General features: G+C 33.1%; 2 protein-coding genes across 7 annotated transcripts in view; one reads left to right on the forward strand and one right to left on the reverse strand.

The window, feature by feature from the left end:
- The window catches only part of LOC148313829 (uncharacterized), a 143644-nt gene extending 142802 nt beyond the window's left edge, over window positions 1-842 (reverse strand). For all 5 annotated transcript variants that reach the window (XM_088257019.1, XM_088257027.1, XM_088257035.1 and 2 more), the window contains exon 1: window positions 393-842. The gene's annotated coding sequence lies outside the window, so the exon portion shown is untranslated. The remainder of the gene's footprint in view (window positions 1-392) is intronic.
- A 10262-nt stretch (window positions 843-11104) lies between these two features.
- On the forward strand, window positions 11105-23839 carry LOC148313830 (bromodomain-containing protein 7-like). 2 transcript variants are annotated; one of them, XM_088257065.1, is made up of 11 exons: window positions 11105-11262; window positions 11358-11467; window positions 13802-14152; window positions 14871-15071; window positions 18769-18901; window positions 19643-19786; window positions 20655-20795; window positions 20901-21031; window positions 21162-21349; window positions 22754-22937; window positions 23502-23839. In XM_088257065.1, the coding sequence occupies exons 1-11, from the start codon at window positions 11217-11219 to the stop codon at window positions 23619-23621; spliced, it is 1749 nt and encodes a 582-aa protein (XP_088113191.1). In that variant the 5' UTR covers window positions 11105-11216; the 3' UTR covers window positions 23622-23839. The 2 variants fall into 2 exon arrangements, with proteins under 2 accessions (XP_088113191.1, XP_088113183.1); XM_088257057.1 differs by having other exon boundaries at window positions 22754-22932.
- Window positions 23840-23898: the final 59 nt, after the last annotated feature.

Genomic DNA, 23898 nt, shown 5'->3' on the forward strand with positions numbered 1-23898 from the left:
ATTTAAGAGATTGCGAGATGATTCTATTGAAAAAAAATATATATTAATATACGACGGTATTTTATATTTTGGCTCAACGCAAGCTGTAGATAAAAACCTGAAATACACATTATTAATATGTAATTTACCACGTAAATAGTGAATAAATAAATAAATACATAAAATTATTCGTATACCTCCATATATGTACGTATATAATATATAAGAAGATATTATCTTCAAGGTAAAATCATAATAGATTCCTATTTGAATAAAATTAACATCACTTTATAGATTAATTTCGTGATTCATACAATTGATATATAATATTTAGGTAGATACGTTTTAAAAGAATGTAGAAATATGTACCATAATACAACGCTACATTCTGAATAATTATTTTAATGACTTACCTTATGAATATCCAACAGATGTCCCGATTGTTATCCCCTAATAATAGTCACACAACACACAACCAAACACCTGATAAAAAAAATGTCTACCCAACGAGGAAGTAATGCCTTCCCGCCAACAGTGCTTGCACTCTTTCTCCTGAGGCAACTTTTACACGATGAGCAAATCGCCGCTAAATATTCATGTTATAATAATCATAGCTCTGCTCTACAGGTCTACAACACTGTCGCAAACGGCATAATGCATAAACAGTTAGAATTTTGCACTGCAGACGTCGAAACCGCGCCGCGCGAAATGCGAAACTAAAACAAGACAAGTCGATTTACTTTTCCGCGTTCCGTCCGGAATGTTATCAAAAATTCGATTTTCAAAAAATGTTTACGACTGTTTTTGACAGGTAGGTACGCTCCGCGGCCGCGTAGCTTTCTCGCTGGCAACTCTGAGAGACTAATGATCTGACAAGGCGAACGCGCGAAGCGATCGCCGTTCGCCGGCACCGGCACCTCTGGGAGGGGGCTCCATGGAAGTTCGCCTCCGCGAAGAGCGAATGCTGAGGACAGTTTATTACTCCATTCAGGTGCCCGCTACCAGTAAAGCGCTACAGACTGCGCGGGACTCTCTTTTACTCGACGAATACGGTCCTCGCAATACCGTGTAAAAAAGTATATATAAATAAAATAAAATAATGGTCGAAAAAATAGTGTTATCGTCTACCTCGTCATGGTAGCGGTTAACACATTGGGCTACCATGTTGGAAGTGATGGGTTCGATTCTCTGGAAAGTCAAAATAAATATTTATATTTTTCATTATTATCTTTATTTAATATTACTCTAGACTGGTACCTCAAGCGTAGGACTGATCTCTTTGCATTCATGTAATTGACGATAAAATTAACATTGCATCAGTTTAATGCAAAGACCGATGCACCATGGGCGCGGATAATGGCCACTAGAAGTAGTTGTTTTTGTATATAAGCCATTATGGATATCAACAAATTAAAGTAATTATTGTTTAAAAATCATTTAGTAAATACCACTTTCCCTTCAAATGTATTGTGACACGTATTTCGATGCATTCGATATCATTTTCAAACACTGTTAAAAATGCATGTTTACCATGTACTCTTTATTTTGTAAACGTAGCCAAGATTATATTATTCAGTCAATAAATGAACCCGTTTACACACATTCAGTACGACATCGTATTTATCATTCGAAATTTCCAGAACCTTTGAAATATATTTTGACATCTCAACATAGATAAAGGAGAATATGGAAGTCTGAGTATTTATAGAGCTTACGACCTATTATAGAATGATAAGACCTATTATAAAATGATTATAGATGATCAGCGAGTGTTTTAGCCTGGAATTTTCACTCATGAATTACATGAAATTATAATAACTTTAAACATAAAGAGTAAATTCACTCAAGAGTAGGCATAGGCTACGAAACTTAAAAAGTTGAAACCTGAGTAGGGTCATGAGAAGCGGTGCTGTATAAGCCGTAGCTAGATTTCAGAATCACTTGGATGTTAGGTAATTAAAAAAAAATATATAGCATGATTTAAGTGATCACTTTATGTAATCACAGTAACATTCCTTGTAATAAAATAACCTTTATACTTGTGAATGACATCCATACTTCTCAAACATATTTAATTAATTGTTTCATATACTTGAAGACGACTGAAAATATTATTTTCAATTTTCTTGATGTTGTGATTTTTTATATATGAAACATACGTCTGTGATAAACTGATATTAGCAAAATTACTAGCCAGTTCCGGGCCTTCGAGTATCCAAAACACCGTTATCGGCATTCTTATCTGGTAGCAAGTCTATTCTTACTGAGCAGTAAGTACATGCGAGAATTGTGGCACCGCGTCATTTCGAAACCGCGTAAAGCGAGAGTCCAGCGCGCCGCACGGCCCGCCAGTCCGGTCCCTGGGAAAGGCAACGCAAACAATAAGGAATATTGTTACGTGCCCGGACTGCCGATCGATTATGCGTGAAGTTTCGGTGTGAACGTCTCGGAGGCAATCAGATGAAGATGATCACAATTAAATGATTATGTTGTAGCCATTTACACCGCAAACCGTTATGACGTCGTTTATGCACTGCAGCAGAGTACGCTTCGGTTGTTTTATAGGAAGCAAGTAGCCGGGTAGGTACCCAGACAAATTATTACAATAAAACACACCTATAAAAAATACCTAGCTTTGGATTATTCCTTTGACCCCTGCAGAAGATATTTATTTTTATTTTATTTGTCAGTCACCCAGTGAAAGGATGTTTCTGCCAGTGCCAATTCTAATTTTTGTTTATATACAAAATAATAATAAATATTCAATAATGAAAATTAATTTTAAAAAATCACAGTTTTAACGCTACGATTTTTTATTTTATTTATTTTTGCTAGTGTACGATTTTTTGCTATTAATTTTTATTATATAATAACACTTAAGTGATAAACAGGGCACCACACGGGATTGGCGCCGTGTCAACTTGATTTTTAATTATATATTTCAAGATTCGTTCCACGGTACTTGTGCTTTAAGGAGATATTCGCAAACGCAGAATTCATTCCACCGGAGACTACCGGAGAGGTCACGTGTCTGTTTTATTTAACATTGGCAGTCGACATTGATATCAGTAATCTTGTTTGGTTTAATTTGTCTTTTAATCTTTTTTGATTTGATCTTCTTCTTTCCCCTTTTCCTCCCTCAGGTTTCCTCCCTCTTCCAGGTATTTTTACAAGTGTGAAAATTTCAGTTAACTATTTTAATTTTAGTAAAGTAATTTTAGAAAATCATGTATATACTTGTTTTGTAATACTCGTATATATGTGTATAACGTGATGTTACTAATATATTAAATTCCCAAATAAAAAATTACTTCACTTGACAAGAATGATTACCTTGGAAATTTTATATTAATAAAAAATACATATTCTGCTTCAGATAAAAGAGTAATTGCTACAGTCCCGAGAGCAAAATTTAGAGCAATTTTTGAACATGAGTGGCTATCCTGAGATGTATTACATGGACATTAAAAAGTGTAAAACTTTTTTTATATTTGTATGTTCTCTACTTATAAGCGAATGGATAAATCATAAATACACACAAACAAACAAACAAGAAAATTTGACGATATATTGCAAATTTCCGTGTTGAAAATTTCACATTAATAAATAAAATTTAGTGCAATCTTTGAATTCTTTGAATATGAGTGCCTATCCTGTGATGTAATACATACACCAGTGCTCCGCAACCTTTTCTCACCTGCGACACACCAAAATTCTACATAGAATTCCGCGGCACACCAAAAGATTAAATATATACACCATCGAAAAATTATTTATTGATTTGGCGTTTAATTTGTAGAACTCTATTTTAATTTATGCATTAATTGTTAAATCAAACACCGATTTTTTTAGTCAACTTGTTTTTTATTGTTAACACATAAAAATTTATATTGTGACAATTGTTTCGCCTCACATTTGATTGAAAATGCCATAACTAAGCGAAACAATTGTCATAATATTAATTTTTATGTGTTTTTTTACAATAAAATACAATTCAGTAGACTTAAAAAATCTGTGTTTGATTTAACAATCAATACATAAAATACGTTGAAAAATTATGTATTTTAATTGTATTATAATTTTGAAATAAAAGACAATGTTATGAAAAATAATTTGTCATTGTGTGTTATTAATGACCAATTATTTTTGTATTTAATTACATAATGTTAAATAAAAAATGTCAATTACATTGAATTTGGCCGCGGCACACCTGAATCCTGCTCACGGCACACCATTGTGCCACGGCACACCGGTTGCGGAGCACTGACATACACATTAAAAAGTATAAAACTTTTTTATATTTGTATGTATCTTCTTATAAGCGAATCCATAAATCATAAATACACACAAACAAACAAACAAACAAGAAAATTTGACGATGTATTGCAAATTTCCGTATTGAAAATTTCACATTAATGAATGATCGATAAATTGCAATCAAACTTAAATTTTACAAATAAATCAAAACCGTTTATCGTACAATTTGGTTTCAACTAACGAGACCTCATTTTTTCTAGAGTTACCACACCTTCAGTAATTTTTTATTTCCGAAACACGTTCATAAATTTCAAATTCCATTACATTTAATATGTGTGTTTAGTAAATAATAATTTTAATATCTGTTTGTTCAAAATCATAAATCTCATATGATTATTCACCGATTCCTTTGAAATTTCGACTCAACTTGGCATTCGAATACGCGCATGCCTTTATTTATTTTTATAAATAAACATGAAATTGTTCGTTTGTTCAAAATCTAAAATCACCGATTGCCTTAAAATTTAAACACAACTATTGAAATGTATATAAGTAGCTAAAACTTGGCTTCATTTAATTAATTAATAAATAAATGTATGTCGCCTTCTAGAAAAAATACAGCAACAAAAAAAAAACAAAATCAGTCCGAAAATAGTTTTATTATTTCGAGAAATAAAAATACTTTGTGTTCTGCTGATCCACTCACATTTTTATTTAACCAACTAGTTTCGGCAACAACCTGTTGCCCTCTTCAGGGTTACATTACTACTGTAATAAATGTAACCCTGAAGAGGCAACAGGTTGTTGCCGAAACTAGTTGGTTAAATAAAAATGTGAGTGGATCAGAACACAAAGTATTTTTATTTCTCGAAATAATATATCAATATGATCCACAAAGTTAATGCTTTCAATATTCAAAACGAAAATAGTTTAACTGTTAAGGGGATATTCGCAAACACAGAATTCATTCCACCGGAGAGGTCACATGTCTGTTCACAACCGATTTTTTAAAGAATGTATATATTTAAAAAAAATATAAATAGAAAAAAATTTAACTCCTTACCTTTCAATAACTCCTTTTTTTCAAAACCAATGTAATTATTCTGAAGAAAAACTATTAATGCAAAAACGGTGTTAAAAAAAAACAATTACGTAAAATATTACCTGGAATTAGAGAAAATTATGTTGTAATTAATGAATACTGGGCTTTAACGCAACTAGCAGAAAAATTTAGACAAAATAATTTTGTTAACAAATTATGAAAGTAGTATTTTCATACCATAAAAAGGGAAAACAGAAAAAACTAATTTTAAGCGGTTTTATTTTTTAAAGGATAAAATGGAAAATCCAAAAAAAAAAACATTTTCGTATCATGTGTCTGGTACCATTTCAAATTCCACGGCAATTTTAGTCTAATTTCTCATGAACTACGTACTCGTAGTATAATTTGACCGTTAGAATTGTATAATTTGCGTTTATATTAATTTAAGAGGTGAATTATCTCAAGTCATGCGGCTTCGTAGCGCATAACTTTTACTTTTATTTGTTAAATTTTACATTCCTACCTTTCCCTATTGTGAGTGAACTTTCCATCTAATAAACAAACGGCTGTGTCTTGCACATTCATTTCATTACTGCGCTTAATTAATCAAAATGGATTTATTTTCCTATTCTCCGGAAAAAAAAATATACAAAATTATAATACACCATCTCTTTTTACAGACAAATTCATTACAAAAAATAAGGGGACAATTTTTTCGTTCGAATCTTTTTTTTCCATTTAATTAATACCTTTTTCCAATAATTTGTGTACCTGGATTATGATTTCATACGGAAGTTATCGCTTAAGGGTATACAACGCAAACACAGAATTTAATCACCAGCCGACCACCGAAGAGATCATACATCTTTTCACGCCCGATTTTTTAAAGAATCTATTACTTATAGATTTTTTTTAATACACTTATGTAGAAGATTTTCTTAACTAAAAGGAAAGCCTTTCAATAACTCTTTTCTTTTCTAAACTGTATAATTATTTGGAACAAAAACTTAGTTTTTCAATGCCAAAACGGTTTTTTATGAAAAAAATCAATTATGTAAAATGTTACCTGGAGTTTTAGAGAAAATTATATTGCGACATAACGAATACTGGGCCTTAAACTAAACTTAAACTTTAATATATCGTGTTGATATTTATTTACTTTACTTGTATTTGATGTTTATTTTTGCATTCTTTTATATTTCACGGTAGATGCATTTATACATATAAGTATGTTCTTTAAAGCAGAATTTTATTTTTATTTTTATTTAAACGGTAACATTAACTTCCTGATGATACTTATTAAAAACTGGTTAAAAATGCCAAAACATTACAAATCGCTCACTCCTTTCAAGAACGTCATAAATAAAAAATCGTCAAATTTGAGTTTTGCATGTTTTCGGAATGCCCAGAAAATGTACTACATATATCCCAGCAAAAGAGGTATATTTTTAACTTAATATTTACCCGCTACAGGGCAGAAAATGTTGTTTTTGCATTTTGAAGAAAACTTATTGTTTAATTATTATTTAAAATATACTAAATATTTTTCAAATGGAGAAAAAACCTTCAGGTTTTACCTAAAAAGATCTGTTGCACGGTAAAAAGTTCAATAAGTGGCTTGATATTTATTTTCAATACATTGTGTTATATTTTTAAACTTTAAAAACGTTCTCCTGAAAAATCAAGTTTTTTGATTTATGACGTTCTTGAAAGGAGTGAGCGAAATGAAAGTCCACAAGTAATGTAAAATTTATCTTAATTAAAGAGTTGACATGGTTACTTCGAAACGCGGATAACATTAACATTAATTATGGTATTTTATTTCTAAACACTTGTTTTCTAAACACTAGGTGTTTTGAAATCTAAAAGTTAATGTTAGGTACCGAATTTTTCATAAAATAATTATTTCTTTTTTACTGAATACAAGAAAAGTTAAAAGTTTATACACTACGTAGTTTAAACATTATCTTCCGTATGTAATCGATGCCCTCGACTACAATTTTATACAGACCCAGGGTTGAGTCTGTATGGAAATATTTATTCAACTATTCACCAATTATAAAAAAAATTGTTTTGATAAAAACGAGACAGAATTGATTTCAGTTGATTAATTCAGTAATTCATAGGTATCCTTATATCTTACATTAGGTGCCACATAAAACCATTTTTTATTAAGAGATGTTATATAAAGTTTCCCCTATTTGCTGGATAGCGAAAAATGTTCAGTAATTTTGCATTCCTATTTTTTTATAAATATTATATACTTAACTCATAAAATTCACGTGATTATAAATTTAATAACAAAAACAAGTGTAATTATAAAACTAGTACATTATTGCACTATTGCTCGTGCGTTTAACACGAGTTACAGCTACCTTGGGTAAAGTGAACTTATTAATGCACCAAATTTGGTGAGCGTGCCTCTGCTGTTGCTGGACTGATGGCATGAAACGCTCTTCCACCGGCAATTAGAAATGATAATAATGAGAATTTTTATTTTTCTTTATTTTTATTTAATCTTTATTTTATTTTTAAAATCTTTATATTTATTTTTAAAACTAAAAACGCATTTCTTTGACAATTCATTTTAATGATTTTCTTTTCCCTTTACCACAGATTGTAGCTGAGATAGTATTTTACAATTACTTCATACAATAGTATTTTTTAATATTACATTACTATAATATTGAATAATAATTATTATAAATCAATATTATTCCATTATTCGTATTACCATTATTACCCGTATCCTTTTTCGTCTTCTAGACCTTATCCGCACCCAATGGTGCATAGGGCACTGCATCGTATTGACGCAGTGTTATCTTGATCGTTACTTACATGAAGGCAAGGCGATCACTCCTGCGCTTCGGGGACCAGTCCAGGATTATATTAAATATATATTGGAGTGAATCACTAATATTTATTTTCACTCCTTCCCCCTGGATATCGAACCCGGGACGCACCACGGAGACGGACATCCTTTTTAGCCGTGAATAAATTGAATACTACTTTTATCCTGTCTCCCAAAAACTATTTTTGAACACCTTTTTGTGCCATTGTTATTTTTTCTACATCACACATTGTTCAAAACTTTGTTTTCAAACAACGTGAATATAATTTTTGATTCGTCACGAATATGTATTGTAAAATCGAAACATAAACAATATTACTGTATTGTTTATGTAATTTTATTATCGGATCACTTTAATCGATTTTGTATTGTTGAAAAATAAAATACATGTAGAGAGAGGATTGAAATCACGCTTTATTATAATTGAGCACAACTCAAAACGAAAATTAAAATTACCTTGGTATCTTTTATAATGTCCTATATGGAAGTTTCTTCTGCAGTATTACAATAAATAACGTGTGTATTCTATTTGCTATTCAATACACAATTAAAGTAGGTACTTAAGTACTTTTGTAAATAAAGTCACGACGCTGGAATAAATTAATTAATTTTCTATTTCGAATTATTATTATTGACATGCTATACGACTTGTTCTCTCGCCTTGACTTGGTCGTGACTGTGGTAATTATTGTATAGATTAATAAAATTAATTTACCTACTTTATGATTCGAATTTAAAATGACCAGTTATACGTACATAATGCGTGATTTTTATGGTCCCCCTTTGGACTATAGGGTGAAGAAGAGGAGCCGTGTTAGAGGGGGAAAGCGTTGCGACAGTGACCCTTAGCCGCGCTCTAATAGATTTTAAAAGTAAGAACAGTTTGTACATCCTACTTGGGTTTTTGGAAACGTCAGAAATTCTCAGCCGATTTTTTGGTAAATATCAATATTTTTTATTTAAAAAAATATTACTCAAACGGCGAATACAATGACACAAGGTTTTTTGGGAGACGTTTACAAACTTCAGAATAATAATAAATAAATCCGTTAAGCCAGTTAAGCCATCTGTCGGCAAAATGGTAAATAAAAATAGTTCAAATTATGCATTTCAGATGGCAGCAGTCGTTTAAATTCTTATCGATTTAGTTTCTCCTTTCCAGTCACACAAAAGGTTTTCAATTACACAAAAATTCGAAATGGAACTTTTTAGCCGAATCTTGCGTAGAAGAGATTTGCAATGATTTTTTGTTCATTGAGTTGGCTTTTATCCTCAGGAGACTAGTAGATACATATTAGCAGTATCCAAGTGGCACAAGCAATATCCAAAATGAATTATGTAGTAACATTTTTCCTTTGCTACATTGTAAAATAATTGAGCTATAGTTTCCTGTTTGTTTATAACTATTTGTTAACTGAATCAAATTTTACTCAAATACTGCAGAATTTAGAATTTGAAAATAAAGGTAGCTTTTTAATGGGTCATTTTTCCTCTTTCGCTAGCTATCTCTAATAAATTAAAAGAAAAAAATCATTCTTAAAAAAATTCACGAAAACCGTATTTTTGAAATGTCCTTCTTTGTTGGTATTAGGGGCATTGAAATGTTGTTTTTTTCTTTATTTGAAATTATTTTGCATTTTTTTATATCAATACAAAAAAGATCCCGCAAAGGCATGGCCACCAGTCTGATGATGTCGGTAACGACGAAACCCGGTCGCTGGTCAAATAAAAAAAGTGGAAAAGCTAAAAATATTGGTTTTAATCTAATAATATATTAAAAATGCAATTCCATCACGAAGTGTCAGTGGATAATATAAATCTATTATTATATTTTAGATTAAAGGGCACTGCCAAACTTTTAATGTAAATTTTTTTAGAGTGGGACTTCAAAATTGAATTGTGCATAGAGCGAGGTATGCAACCGCGATCGCTGTATCCATTACTATTATTCTCCTTTTCCTGCCTCATAAAGCAATAATGTTTCCCGAGTTCTTTCACAAACATAATCTGTACCCTTCAAATATAATCCTCTCTTCTCTCGAATCTGGAGCGCAGGACTTGCTTTCTTATAATTTACGATCACGCTAATAAACCCGTCAATCTGATGTGTGATATATGCATAAACTGACCATTTATTTTTGTCCTCAAAACGGGACATCTACGAATGTTTACGCAATAGTATGTTTACTCAAGAAAACACGTTTGTTTTCATGATTTTTATGTATTAATAAAAAGAAAAGGAATGTTGAAAAAGAAAATAAGAGGAATAAATAATATAAATAGAAAAAAATATGTAGTTGTATATTTTTATGATGAACAAATTTTCTCAAGTATAAGTGGGTTTCACATGGAATTCTTGGCAGGATTTTAAAAAAATTATCTGAACTTACAACATCACATCCCTAGTATGCTTGTTTGTAAATTGTTACATACGGGATATTTCGACGTCCCGAAACTGTACTTGGGGACAACGGGACAGGCTATCTAAAAACCGTTCAAAACGGGACGTATAATCACTTTATCGATGCACCATTTGGGAACGGAAAGGTGTCAAAGAAAAAAATGACCTCTGAGGAATGAAAAACTGAATACATTGTACTTCATGATAGATCAATGTAGATAATCCAGTAATTACGTGTATAAATTAATAAGATGCCATGAACCCTTCATTTTTTTCTGTCAACATGATCGCCCTATTGTAAGTACCTACCTATATATTTACAAGCGTGAGTCGCGTTCATTTACCCAAGAAATTCGTTAGGCGATCGTTGCGCTTGAAATGATGGAAAATTACTCGTATATATCTATGGTAATAAGCTGCTATGCAACTACTAAAACATTCAACGTACTGAAATGTTTTTGTTGCTTAATTTAATTACAAATACTTCACATCTAAATAATAAATATATTTTATTGGCTGCAGTCGAATAACCGTCTGGCGGTAATTCTGAACGCATTCAGTCACTTATAATTTTGTCTATGGAGTATCGGGACCGGCGAAAGAGAAGTTTGTTAATTTTGACAGGCATTTTGTTATTTTATTGATTAAGGGATTTGATGAATTAAAATAATTTATTTACGAAAAGGATGGAAGAGATAATGTCTCCTAAACAGGATAATGAAAAATCTGATGGTAATTAAAAATAATAACATTGACTATAATCGAGTGAAACCATTTTGTTTTTTACTTAGTCACAAGCCAATAAATACATTTGTGTAAATTTTTAGATCTCCGAGACACGAGCGATGTTGATATATTTTCCGCGGCCGATGATAAAGAACAGGAAGATAATAAACCCAAGAAAGTAAAGAAGAGGAGAAAACGGGAAATAGACAAGGTGAGTTTGTAAGAACTATTACAAAATTACTACAAATTGGACAATACGGAGGTTTATATGCTCCTATTTAACGTTATGCTTAATTACGATATTAAAGAGTATATGAATATTATCAACGTAATGATTTTAATAAGGAAATATAATTTTTAACCTCACTCTAACCAATTTTGTTTTGCGATTAAAATTTGTAGCTTTTGAGGCTTTTTTGGGTTTCTGTCGTGCAATTGAATTTTCCTTCTTCATTTGCCGTATCTGGTCTCCTGTATGTTATAATCAAATACACAAGTATTTTAATTTAATATTATCTTTAAGTACTGTTACCTGAAGCGGAGGGCTGATCACCTTTATTCATGTATTAATGATCGAGATAACACGGCGTTTATATGATGCAGTGCCTATGCACCATCGGGTGCGGATGATGATTTGAAAATAGGAATCAAGTTATGACAGAGTGGGTTGAATTGAGAAACTTCACTGAGACGACCACAAGTTGACTCTTTATGGGAAAGTTGTGTACCTATCCAATGTTTTCAACTCTATACCCGCGGTTACCACACAGTTGGTGATACCTTTGATGATGCTCCATACCCATTTGATTCCTGAAAATAAAACCCCAATTCAATTGTGAACGTTGTAATTTGAAAGCAGAGTAAACGCTGTCGAAATGTGCTCCCTCAGAGGAATGTGTGGAAAATCATTGTATGACAGAATTAAAAACGAAGATATAAGAAAGGAATGTAAGGCTGAACGAGGAATAATTGATAAGATTAGGAAGAGTTCTTTACGGTGGTATGGACATGTGGAGCGAATGGATAACGAGAGAATGACTAAGAAAATATATGTGGTGAATGTGAGAGGGAAAACAGAACGAGGACGACTGAAAAAGACTTGGCACGATCAGATCAATCAGAACCTAAAATCTGGCGGTGTCAAAAGTCTGCGTAATCGGAGGGCATGTATGGCTAGATGTATGGATGTGAAGGAGGCGAGGAGTGTATGTCAGGACAGAAGAGTGTGGCATTCCATCCTCTCTGCCTACCCCTGCGGGGAAACGGCGTGATGGTAGTAGTAGTAGTAGTAATTTATCTTTTACTTCAAACGTAGCTAATTCTTTATATTACTAAGTGTGGCTGCCAATCATGGGTAAAATGATAAATGTTACATACTTTTAAAGTGATCACTTAAACTAGCCTATGAAAGGTCGTAAGCTCTTTAAATACCCAGACTTACATTTTCTTGAGAATCTATAATACAATATCTTTATTGAGGCATCAAAATGTAAAAATAACTCCTAAGTGGAGAAACTCAGATTTGTGAACAAGGATTTGAACACACTTTAACTTAACCAAATATCTGTTATTGAAATAATAAAATTGAATGATTCTCATGAAAATACGCCTAAAGTGTGTAAATGATAAATTAATGTTTTCATAATTGCGCTGTGTGGTTTAAATTTTGTACCGTAGAACGGGGCTACTTGAACTTTAATGTGTTATTTGAGCCCAGTAAAAAAACGAGATTTAAATCTGTATTTGGTCTAAATAATGAATGTATGGTGACAATAAGTGTCACCTGTCAGGGAAACAATGAATCATGTCCATACATTCATTATTGTAGACCAAATACAGATCTAAATATTTTTTTTGTACTGGGCTCAAGTAACACATCAATGTTCAAGTAGCCCCGTTCTACGGTAACTGATTTGATTCCAATATTAAGGTTTGGATGATTTCATATCTGGGTCACGTATCTTGTGCAGAGAAATATTACATTCTGCAAATTATAATGATGGGAAAAATAGGACCTGGCAGAAAGCAAACATTGTGGATGACCCAGGACCGCGAAACCTTTGCCATAGTAATCGCCAACGTTGGAGGGGCCCAACAAGGCACACGAAGAAGAAGATTTGATTTGAACCCGTTGATTGGATAATCCTTACTTTTTTAGAAATCGATAAAATTTTCTTGAATGTTTTCTGAAGATACTTTGTGGTACATTTTATAATATCTTTGTAAAATTAATAGACTTTGTTTTCACCACTTTTTTTATTCATACAATTCAACCTACCGGTTTCAACAATACATTGTCATCATCAGGGTTTATTTTAAATAAAAAAATATAAAAAAAAGCAATAAAAATATTAAAATGCTTTCACCAGAAAAGCATTTTAATATTTTTAATGTTTTTTTTATTTATTTAAAATAAACGCTGATGATGACAATGTATTGTTGAAACCGGTAGGTTGAATTGTATGAATAAAAAAAGTGGTGAAAACAAAGTCTTTTAATTTTATAAAGATACAATAAAATTTTACCTCTGTCTTTTTATTTTCAGATAAAGTTAGATGACGATGATTGTTCGAATGATGACGAATCAGGAAATGAGTCCAGCGGGAAGCGTCCGAAGGAGCTGAGTTTCCTGGGAAGTCCGGGGCCCCTGTCTCCCGGACACCGGGAACCCCGCTCCTGCGTCTTGAACCAGCGCCAGAAGAAGAAGCCGCTATCCCGGCTCCTGGAACAACTCCTCAGGAACCTGGAGAAGAGGGATCAGAACCAGTTCTTTGCGTGGCCTGTTACGGATAACTACGCTCCAAATTATTCAACAATCATCAAACGGCCCATGGACTTTTCAACGATGAAGCAAAAAATTGATGATAATGAATATAAATCATTGAATTGTTTTATCGTAAGTATAAACATATTGGCGCTTTACTATACATTTAGTGATGTGTGCATCATTGAATTGTTTTATGATAAGTAAATACATATTAGCGCTTTACTATGCATTTAGTATTGAGTGCATTATTGAATTGTTTTATCGTAAGGATATACATATAAGCGCTTCAACACACATTTGGTGAAACTTTCACCATCACAATAGATAAATGAAATGAAAAGCCACGACACATTATTTTGCCTCGAAAAAAAAGAGTATGAATACTTCTTGACAATGCGCACTTTTCTGCATTCTATCCGTGACACACATTCCTTTGCCACCAAATTCTAACTAACTAACTAACCATCACGCTGCTTTCCGCAGGCGTAGGCAGAGAGAATAGAAAGCCATACCAATTTGTCTTTGCAAACAATCTTCGCTTCTTCCACATTTATGCATCTCATTATACATTGCCGCCGATTATTCAGACTCCTGACCTGACTCCTTTCAAGTATATAAATTATTGATCATGCCAATTACTTGATTGATCAATACTTGATCAATGAAGCTATTTTAATTTGAAATAATAAATATATTACGCAACTGACAAAATAAATCAATTAATGAAACAATGCACCTATGAACTCAGATAGTGGAAACATTTAGATATAATTATCTCATAATATATGCAATACCTTCATGGTATAAACATGTGATTCTTATTCTAATCTATCTTTTTTCCCCGCAGAATGATTTCAAGCTGATGTGTAACAATGCCATGAAATATAACAAACCCGGGACCGTGTACCACAAGGCTGCCAGGAAGCTGCTCAACATCGGGCTGCGTCAGCTGCTGCCCGGCAAGCTGCGGCCTCTGGGGAACATCCTCACGTACATGTACGAGATACCGCTCCGAGAACTGGGCTTCGACATGGGCAAGATGGACGTCGTAAGTGACCTCACATTACCCACCTTTACTATTGATGTCAATCGGTTTTCATCACCCCACTCATCAAACGAATCACAGTCCATCGGCTTGTTAATCATGATAATATTTGTCTATTTCCAGTCGTACATTTGTTGTGAAAAAAACATGTTTCATAAATCACTGTTTCACTTCTAGGGAAAACTAATATACTGTCAAAATCAATGTTGCCATGTGTCAGAATATCGTTAGTGTAAAGGTAAAATTCATCGTGTACAAAATGGTCGCCCGCATCTTCTTTTATGCATTCTCCACATTTCATGGTGTATAGGGCACTATATCATATTGAGGCAATTTTATCTTTTTTGATACTTATTCGAAGGCTAGGTTTACCTGCATTTCAGATATTAAATGAAATATTAAAGAAAGTAAGTAAACACAACTAGTTTTGAGAGCTGCATTTGTACTCATCAGCAGGTGAAAATACAAATGGTTTGTATTTTCACCTGTTGGTGGAAACATTTGTAGATTTTTAAACAAGTAGTGTTTACATTAACACATTGTTTACGGGAAACGCTTGAAAGCGTCTTTTACATACTGTTGGTAGAGAGCGGAAAACGCTTTTAAGTACCCTATTTGATTACTTTTGGTTGAGCGCGAAATGCCAAAAAATATTGTACAGGTCGGAATTTAGTTTGCGGTTACTTGTGATTAGTATATGACCATATATACTAATTAGGACTATTAGTATACTAATTAGGGTCGGGTTTATGATAAAACCTTCCGACAACAATGTGTGTGGTAATAATCGGCTGGTATGTGTGAGGAGATTTATGAATGTGGAAGAAGCGAAAATCATTTGCAAGTACAGATCGGTGTAATGTTCGATTTTCTCTGCCTACCTCTGTAGTGGAGCTGCGTGATAGTTAGTTTTAAAGTAAAAAAAATATTTTTTATTTATGAATAATGTTTTTAATATTTAAAGCATTTACTTTGTGGCTGGTCATTTATACTTTTCAATCTTTTTTACAGAAATGTTAGTAATTGTAGTATATAACCTAACAAAACTCACTGAGAGTTTTGTCTATATTGATATTTTATTTATATTGAAAATCAAACCTCTGACACGTTATCCAAAGGCGCTAACTAGTACACAGAAAGCGGACTGGCTAAACCATTTTAAAAAAATATATGATTTTTTATATGAGTTTAAAAATTGTAAATTTGAGAAAAATAAAAAATATTATTTTTCATTGTGTAATTTAACCACCCTACTCTCGGGTTATTTTCTGAGTTAATAGTCTTTTTGCCATAATAGGTGCTTTTAGGACCGAATAGATTTTTTAATTTTTTTGAACTGTACTTTTTCGTTAGCGTGTTTCCTCTCTCTGTCTCACATTAAATATTTTTGGCACAGGGTTAGCGCAATGGTGTGGAAAAAAGATGCGTATCAGTACGCTCGTATGTGTAGGGCGGTTAAACTAATTATCGTACTTTGTTTTTATTTTAGAAACATTATCGCTCCATTATCGGAACACAATTCATGATGATGAATGTCTCTCGAGTTTTTGATACTCCAGAATTTAGCATTCTGTAATATGAAGAAAAAAAACTTAGAGGATAAATGTTTTTTTTTTTAATGTTATGCAAGATCTTGACTACTGTTCTGTGCATGGGGACTTTCACCTTTAAACCAGCGATATATAATACCAAACTCTGGCAACATTCTCGAGTTACAGAGCGACAAAGTAAGGTCAAAAGTTATCTCAACTTATATCTCTTTCAGACCTTATTCTCAGCTATTGGACAGATTGTTCGTATGTATTGATGTCAGTACCAATACAGAGTGTTCCGAGTATCCAGTGATTTACAAAAACATTACATGTTACATTTTTATTTCTCCTTTGCATTTTTTTTTATCGTAAATTAATCATCATTGTAAATGTTATGAAAGCCGCCTAAACCAGCCGGAAGACCCAAGGTAGGCTAACATGTGAGTGTTTCAAGTATGCAGTAGATACACCCGCGTCATGTCTTATATTTTGCTAACATTCTTTTTATTTATGTGTTTCCTTTTTCAAAACAAGTGTGAGTACTACTAAAATTCGGCTATTTTTCGTCATTTTGCTTTTGGGACTCGATAATTATTAGATTACGACTGCATGTTTAGATCAAATTTCACGTGATTTTTTCTACCCTTTCTCCGCGCCTTTGTTTGAAGCATGCTGAACGCCGGCTATTTTCAACGTCTCGTAAATATTTTTTTATTTAAATCTAGAAAGTCCCCCGATATCCTCACATTTAATAAATATGTCAACCGACTTCCAAAGTGTTTTTCACACTTTGAAACAATTATGATATTGTTTGTTTTCTGTGTAAATGAAATTGATTTTGCACAAAAAAAATTACACATATTTTAGCATGTGTCTCATTATGTCTCCAATCTATCAATTGCACAGGGCACTGCATCATAGAAACGCAGTGTTATATTGATCGTAAACACATGAAGGAAAGATGATCAGCCCTCCGCTTCAATAATATTCTCGCGAGAGTCAATGATATCATTGAACTTATTTGTAAAGTCATTTACAAATAAGCCCTCACTATTGAAGGTGCAAAATTGTTGGGAAAATTTTTTACAAAAAGCCATTGATTGGTGATTGGTGAGTGGTGATTTCAACATAAACTTCAACATAGAGGAAACTCAACCATTGATAAGATTTTTGGACGAAAATTCAAGTTAAAATTGAACACTGACAAAGGTCAGTCTATAACCAGATCAATCACTACCATTGACAAAGTATAATAATAATAATAAAACCCTTATCCGCACCCCAATGGTGCAAAGGGCACTGCATCATATAAACGCAGTGTTATCTTGATCGTTTACACATGAAGGAAAGGTGATCAGCCCTCCGCTTCAGGTACCAGTCCAGGGTAATATTGAATAAATATGACAGTGAAAAAATCACTAATATTTATTTTACCCCCCTTGGGAATCGAACCCGGGACCTCCAGAACGGTAGCCGAGCGTGCTGACCATTACACTACGGAGGCGGACAAAATTATGAACTAGTTAATAACATATTTCTTCGTAACAAGTATAAAATCACACTTCTAATGGGACACCATTTCAGATATTCTCGCCATTTACTATTGTCGTTGATGCAGTGCCCGCTTCAAAATGATAAATCTCAGAGATGTTCGCTTCATCTCCCAGATGACTGGAGATTAGATTTTTTAAAGCTGTATTGTCAGTGTTTGTGAGGGAGTTTGTGAGATGTCACTAGAAGAATCTTCAGAACTTGTGTTCACAAAATTTTCAGCCAAAAATCGTATATGCGAGTGAAAACTTGTACCGCAATATGTGTGTATATGCCAACCAGGAATGCGGCTTGTACAGCAGTGCGTGTAAACATTTCAATCGCGGAGAAAGAGTTTTGATTTGAAGTTGTACAAAAAAAAAAAGTTAAATATGACAACATATTTCTTTACCTCCATTTCAACTATTTTTGTACACGCCAAAGCCATTCATTTCTAAGGTTTTCCTTTCCATATACCCAAAGATCATAGCTGTAGATACATAGTTTAACAAATTTGCGGACATTTACTAATGTGTCTTTTATGAAAATTATTTTATTTCACGAGTGTTCGCAGACGTGTTAATTTACAAGTTGTTTCTGGTAGCGGTGTCGTTAAAATAAAATATCGATATTTTCAGAAAGCTCTCAAGCAAGAATTCATGAACACTGGATCAGACGGGGCTAAGGACAATACTTCCAGCGCCGACGATGAAGTCAAATTGAAAATGGAAGCGGTCAGAGAACAGCACCGGAGACGTTTGGCAAAAAAAGGTTTTAAAATTTACTCGTAACTTGAAAAATTCAATATTTATATTTTTATATCAGACACCAAATTATTCACGCTATGTCAATATTATAGGTGTCTCAACTTGATATGAAACATCTATCGTTCTTTTTTATATGAAAAAGATAAATGTCTGAACATCCCAGGGCTTACGACCTGGCATTTGGCTGGCTTAAGCGATCACTTTATAGATTTGTGTAATGTTCACCATTCTGCCCATTATTGAACATTCATTTTTGACACCTCTATATTTTCAATGGTCTTAGAACCTTCCATATACAATAGACTTTTCGATAGGCTCGTGAAGTATGGCTGACTGTGGCGCCACTAGTTTGGGAATTGGTGATGTATTTTTTTTGTTTTTTCTTTTTAAAAAAGACCAATATTTGTGTTTTTATTATTTATACAAACATTTCAATTTCATACTATTTCTGTAAACCTAAGAGGCTCATTATTAGAAATAGGTATCAAATTGTGGTAGAGTGGGTTCGAACCGAGAAACTCTGACTTAAGAGTCCGCGACACTTACCACGGGACCACAACCTGACACATTTATTTGGTTGTAAGCCCTGGGATGCTCAGACTTCTTTCATATAAAAATATTCATAGATGTTTCATATCAAGAGACACTTATAATATTGAAAAATTCAACTGACGGCCCTTCGAGCTTACCTTTCAATCATTCCTCATACACTTGTTTGGTGCTGAGCCTTGCTTTATGTTTTCAGCTTTTCCCCGGATGAACGCCAGCGGCTACACATCGCTCCAAGTGCTGGTGGACAACGATGGGATGTCTCCCACTAACAACCAGAGGCCGGTTTCCCTCGGGGTGTATACGGGCAGAATAGCGCACGGCACAGGCACTTTGCAAGGTACCGTATCACTTATTGACGCATTTATAAGATGCTGGGATATAGTTACAACTACTATACCCAGGGATTCTTTTTCCATGTAACGCAGTGGATCGGCATTCCGGCACCTTTTTCACAGATAAATTTTCATCAAATTAAATTTTCAAAATCAATTGGAGGGAACAATGTTGCGCTCACGTAGTTACAATCTATTTACATAATTTGTCAAAATTGTAAATTATGGTATTGTAATGAACTAATTTTTTTAGTAGGCTTGACAGGAAGTGAGTTTTGGGACCTTGTTTGTTTTAAAAAAAGCCCTGACTATACCGAACGCAATTAGTTGTCGGTATTGTTAACTGTTAAATTATTTAAAATATAAGATTATAAAGGCAAATTCCCGCAAACATGGGAAACATTTATTTCTTAAATTATTAATTTTTGAAATCAAACACCTTGAAAATAATGCAGAATGCATCGAAACACAGTCACAATATATTTTAAGAAACAGTAGTATTTGCCAAGTGAAATTTGAATTAAAAATGGAGAGATATTACCACAAATTGACTGCCGATTTAATTTTATAAAAAGATGTTTTAAATATTGAAAGCATTAATCTTGTGGATCATATTGATATATTATTTTGAGAAATAATATTAAAAAAATTATTCAGTGTGTATTTTATGGATTTTTCTAATTTCTAAATCTTAATGGTGTTCAATACACCACAATACAAGGAAGCAAATGATTTTTTGTTGTTGTAATAAACATACAATTTTTGGAACCAATCAACTAATGAAATTGTTTTTGGTTATAATTCAACACACTTGTCTGTAATAATGGATGTTTGATTACATGCGTATTGATCATGCTTTGTAATTGATTTCAGGATTTAAAGAGGATCGTAGAAATCTCGTCAAAGGGGTGAAACCATTAAACTACGGTGCCTTCGGATCCTACGCACCGAGTTACGATTCTACATTTGCAACACTGTCCAAAGAAGACTGCCACTTACTGTACCATACATTTGGTAACTAACCTATTTCATTTTACCCCTTGTAATTTTATATATGTTAATAACAGTTCGTTTGGATGAATTGCATATTTTATTATAATATCTTTTTTGTGTTCTCAGGTGAAGAGACTGGACTTTCTACTAATGAAGGACTACTGAGATTTGCGGAAGATTCTCCGTGGAACTGCATTTTCAATATGGAAGAACTCTTTCCACCTAGAAAACTTCCTCAGTCTAATGATATCACGGAGGTAATCTTATTTTTACTGTAAATGATTTATATGAATAATGATTGGATTCACCAAAATTTCGAAATTATTTTATTTTACAGTGTGAATTGATAATATTTTTAAAATATTTGTTTTATTTTTGTGTTTTTAGACGGAATCTCTCGATGTCAAAGTGGATATTGAGAAGCTGCGATCACTCTCTGAATTGGGTATTGATGTCGATTTCTTGGGTGATATTGAGGATGAGATAGTTATTTCGCAACAGGACTTTGGGCTCAAACAAGCACTTCACAACAACCTCATGGCTCTGAGAAGATTAGAAACGGAACAGAGAGAAAGGTTTGTTGACACTCACAATTTGACTGTTTGAGTCTCTGGTATACTTTACCGAAATAGCGCGGCCCGTCGATATATCAAAGAAGATGCTAGTGTATTTTGGTGGTCAAACTAGGAGGTTGTGTCGCGTAATGCGGGTGCGTTTTTAAAGTTCTAATTTTTCAATTATATTCACAAGTAAACTAATTTAACTAATTTTTTGTGAAAAATACAAATAATTTTTTTGTAAAAAGATTGTTTTCCCCTTACAATGTCGGATTCGACCAATAGTTGTTAGCCATAGTCTTGCACAAAAATGTTGATGGCAATGATGAAATTAGAATGTTTACCAATAAGACGATGCACAGCGATGGTAAAACTCCAATGACGAGCCAATTTCACACGACCTCGACACATTCTTATGAATAAACATTTTCCTTTTTTTTCTCAAATCGTAATTATTTATATTTTAAAAGATAAATATTTGCGTTTTTATTACATGTTTACACAAATATTTCAATTTCATACTATTTCTGTGAGCCTAAGCGGCTCATTAGAAATAGGTATCAAATTGTGGTTGAGTGTGTTCGAACCGAGAAACTCTGACTTAAGAGTCTGTGACACTAACCACGGGACCACAAACCGACTATTTTCAAATATTTATAAGGATTTTTTTTAAATACTATTTTATTTGAGTAGTTTGATACGCTCTCCACCAATACCAGAAAGCAATACTAAAATTGGTCAATATTTGAGAAAAATATTGTTGATATTGTACACACCTAATAAATAGAACCATTTTTGCAAAAAAGTCTTCAGCAATTTTAGCATACATATTAGAAAAAAATCTTAATACTAAAACGGTTAAATACCAGGTTTTTTATTTGTCTACCCGCCCCCTTGAAGCAATGGCTTGGGGACTCGGGGTACTCATATTGTACAAACTTGTGTAAGTTGAACAAAAGCGTATGAGTCAACTGAGGAATGTAACGCTGTGTCAAATGTTTTAACATTATGTTATTCTTTAATCTTGTTGGGTAATATATCCAAAATAAAACAAGGTTTGCTGGATTGAATTCTACATGTATATGTTAATATGTGATGCGTTTCGTTATTATCAAACACTAGTGTTTGATAATGTCCTAAGACGAAACGCGTCACGTATTAACATATACATAAATAAATGTAGAATTCAATCCAACAAGCCTTGTTTTATTTTGAATATGTGATGCGTTTCGTTATTATCAAACACTAGTGTTTGATAATGTCCTAAGCAGACGATACGCGTCACGTATTAACATATACATAAATAAATGTAGAATTCAATCCAACAAACCTTGTTTTATTTTGGATATATTACCCAACAATTTAATATGGAATTCTACCAACTGTCTGCAGTTACAATAAATAAATTCTTTAATCTTACAGATTATCGCAACCGATTCCACCTCACCTTTCCATGGTTCCGAAGCCCTCATTATCGGAGCAGGAGATCGCCAAAACTGTCGTCAGCAACTTGAAGGAGATGGCGGCCAAAGTGCAGCCCAAGCACGTGGCGCCTATCACCAGTATTAGGAAAGCTATGGGGGTCACGCTGGCTCATCTCGGTAAGGTTATAAACATCACTAAAATTATAACTTTAATCTCGGTCACTTTGAACACTTTTTTTTTAATAACCTGCAAAGCGTCTATTTTAGATGCTTGTTTGCAGGTAGGATAGTAAAGATAGGGAAGGAAAATGCATCACAAATGTCTAGACCAATTGAAAATAAATCTTTCTTGAATTAATTTTGCAATTGGCGGGAATCAAACCCGCGACGCCAGTTTCGCAGACTTTGGGAGAAAAACTGCATATGTTATACTTTCTTTCTTAACCTTACCCGCACCCGATGGTGTATAGGGCACTGCATCGTAATGACGCAGTGTTTTTCTTGATCTTTACTTACATGAAGGCAAGGTGATCTCTCCTGCGCTTCAGAGACCAGTCCAGGGTATTTAATAAATATTAGAGTGAAAAAAACAATTTTATTTATTTGAACCCCCCTCCCTGGAAATCGAACCCGGTACCTACAGTACGGTAGCCGAGTGTGCTGACCATTACATCACAAAAGCGGACAATTTGCATCATTATTTTCAAAATAAAATACTAATAATATAACCTTTTTTATCATTTCAGATACTCCGATGTCAATCGATGAGTTTAATGACAATTCATCAGAAGCAGAACATAACAGCAGATCTGACGGCGTCATGTCGGAGAAGTGCAAGGAGGAATCTGGGATCAACTCCGAACTGAAGCAGTTTATCTCAGAATTTAAACCAAATGGTGACAGTATCAAAATAGATTAGGGAACTAGTTTTAGTAAAAGTGGACTTTTATGTATGTAATTAAGCATACTTTTAAATGATGTGCCTCACAATGTAGGTTTTATATCATGGCTACTATTAATACTTAATATTATAATTTCATGGAATGAAAATAAAGTTATGAGAATAAAGTCTTACTACCACAAATGTTATGAATAAAATACCTGGTCAAATTATAAGCTTCAAAAAAATTTTAAATCATATTT

The sequence above is a fragment of the Brachycentrus maculatus genome, unplaced genomic scaffold (genome assembly GCF_059751285.1).
Source record: "Brachycentrus maculatus isolate JH-2025_06_01 unplaced genomic scaffold, ASM5975128v1 h1tg000005l, whole genome shotgun sequence".
Classification (NCBI taxonomy): Eukaryota; Metazoa; Arthropoda; class Insecta; order Trichoptera; family Brachycentridae; genus Brachycentrus; species Brachycentrus maculatus.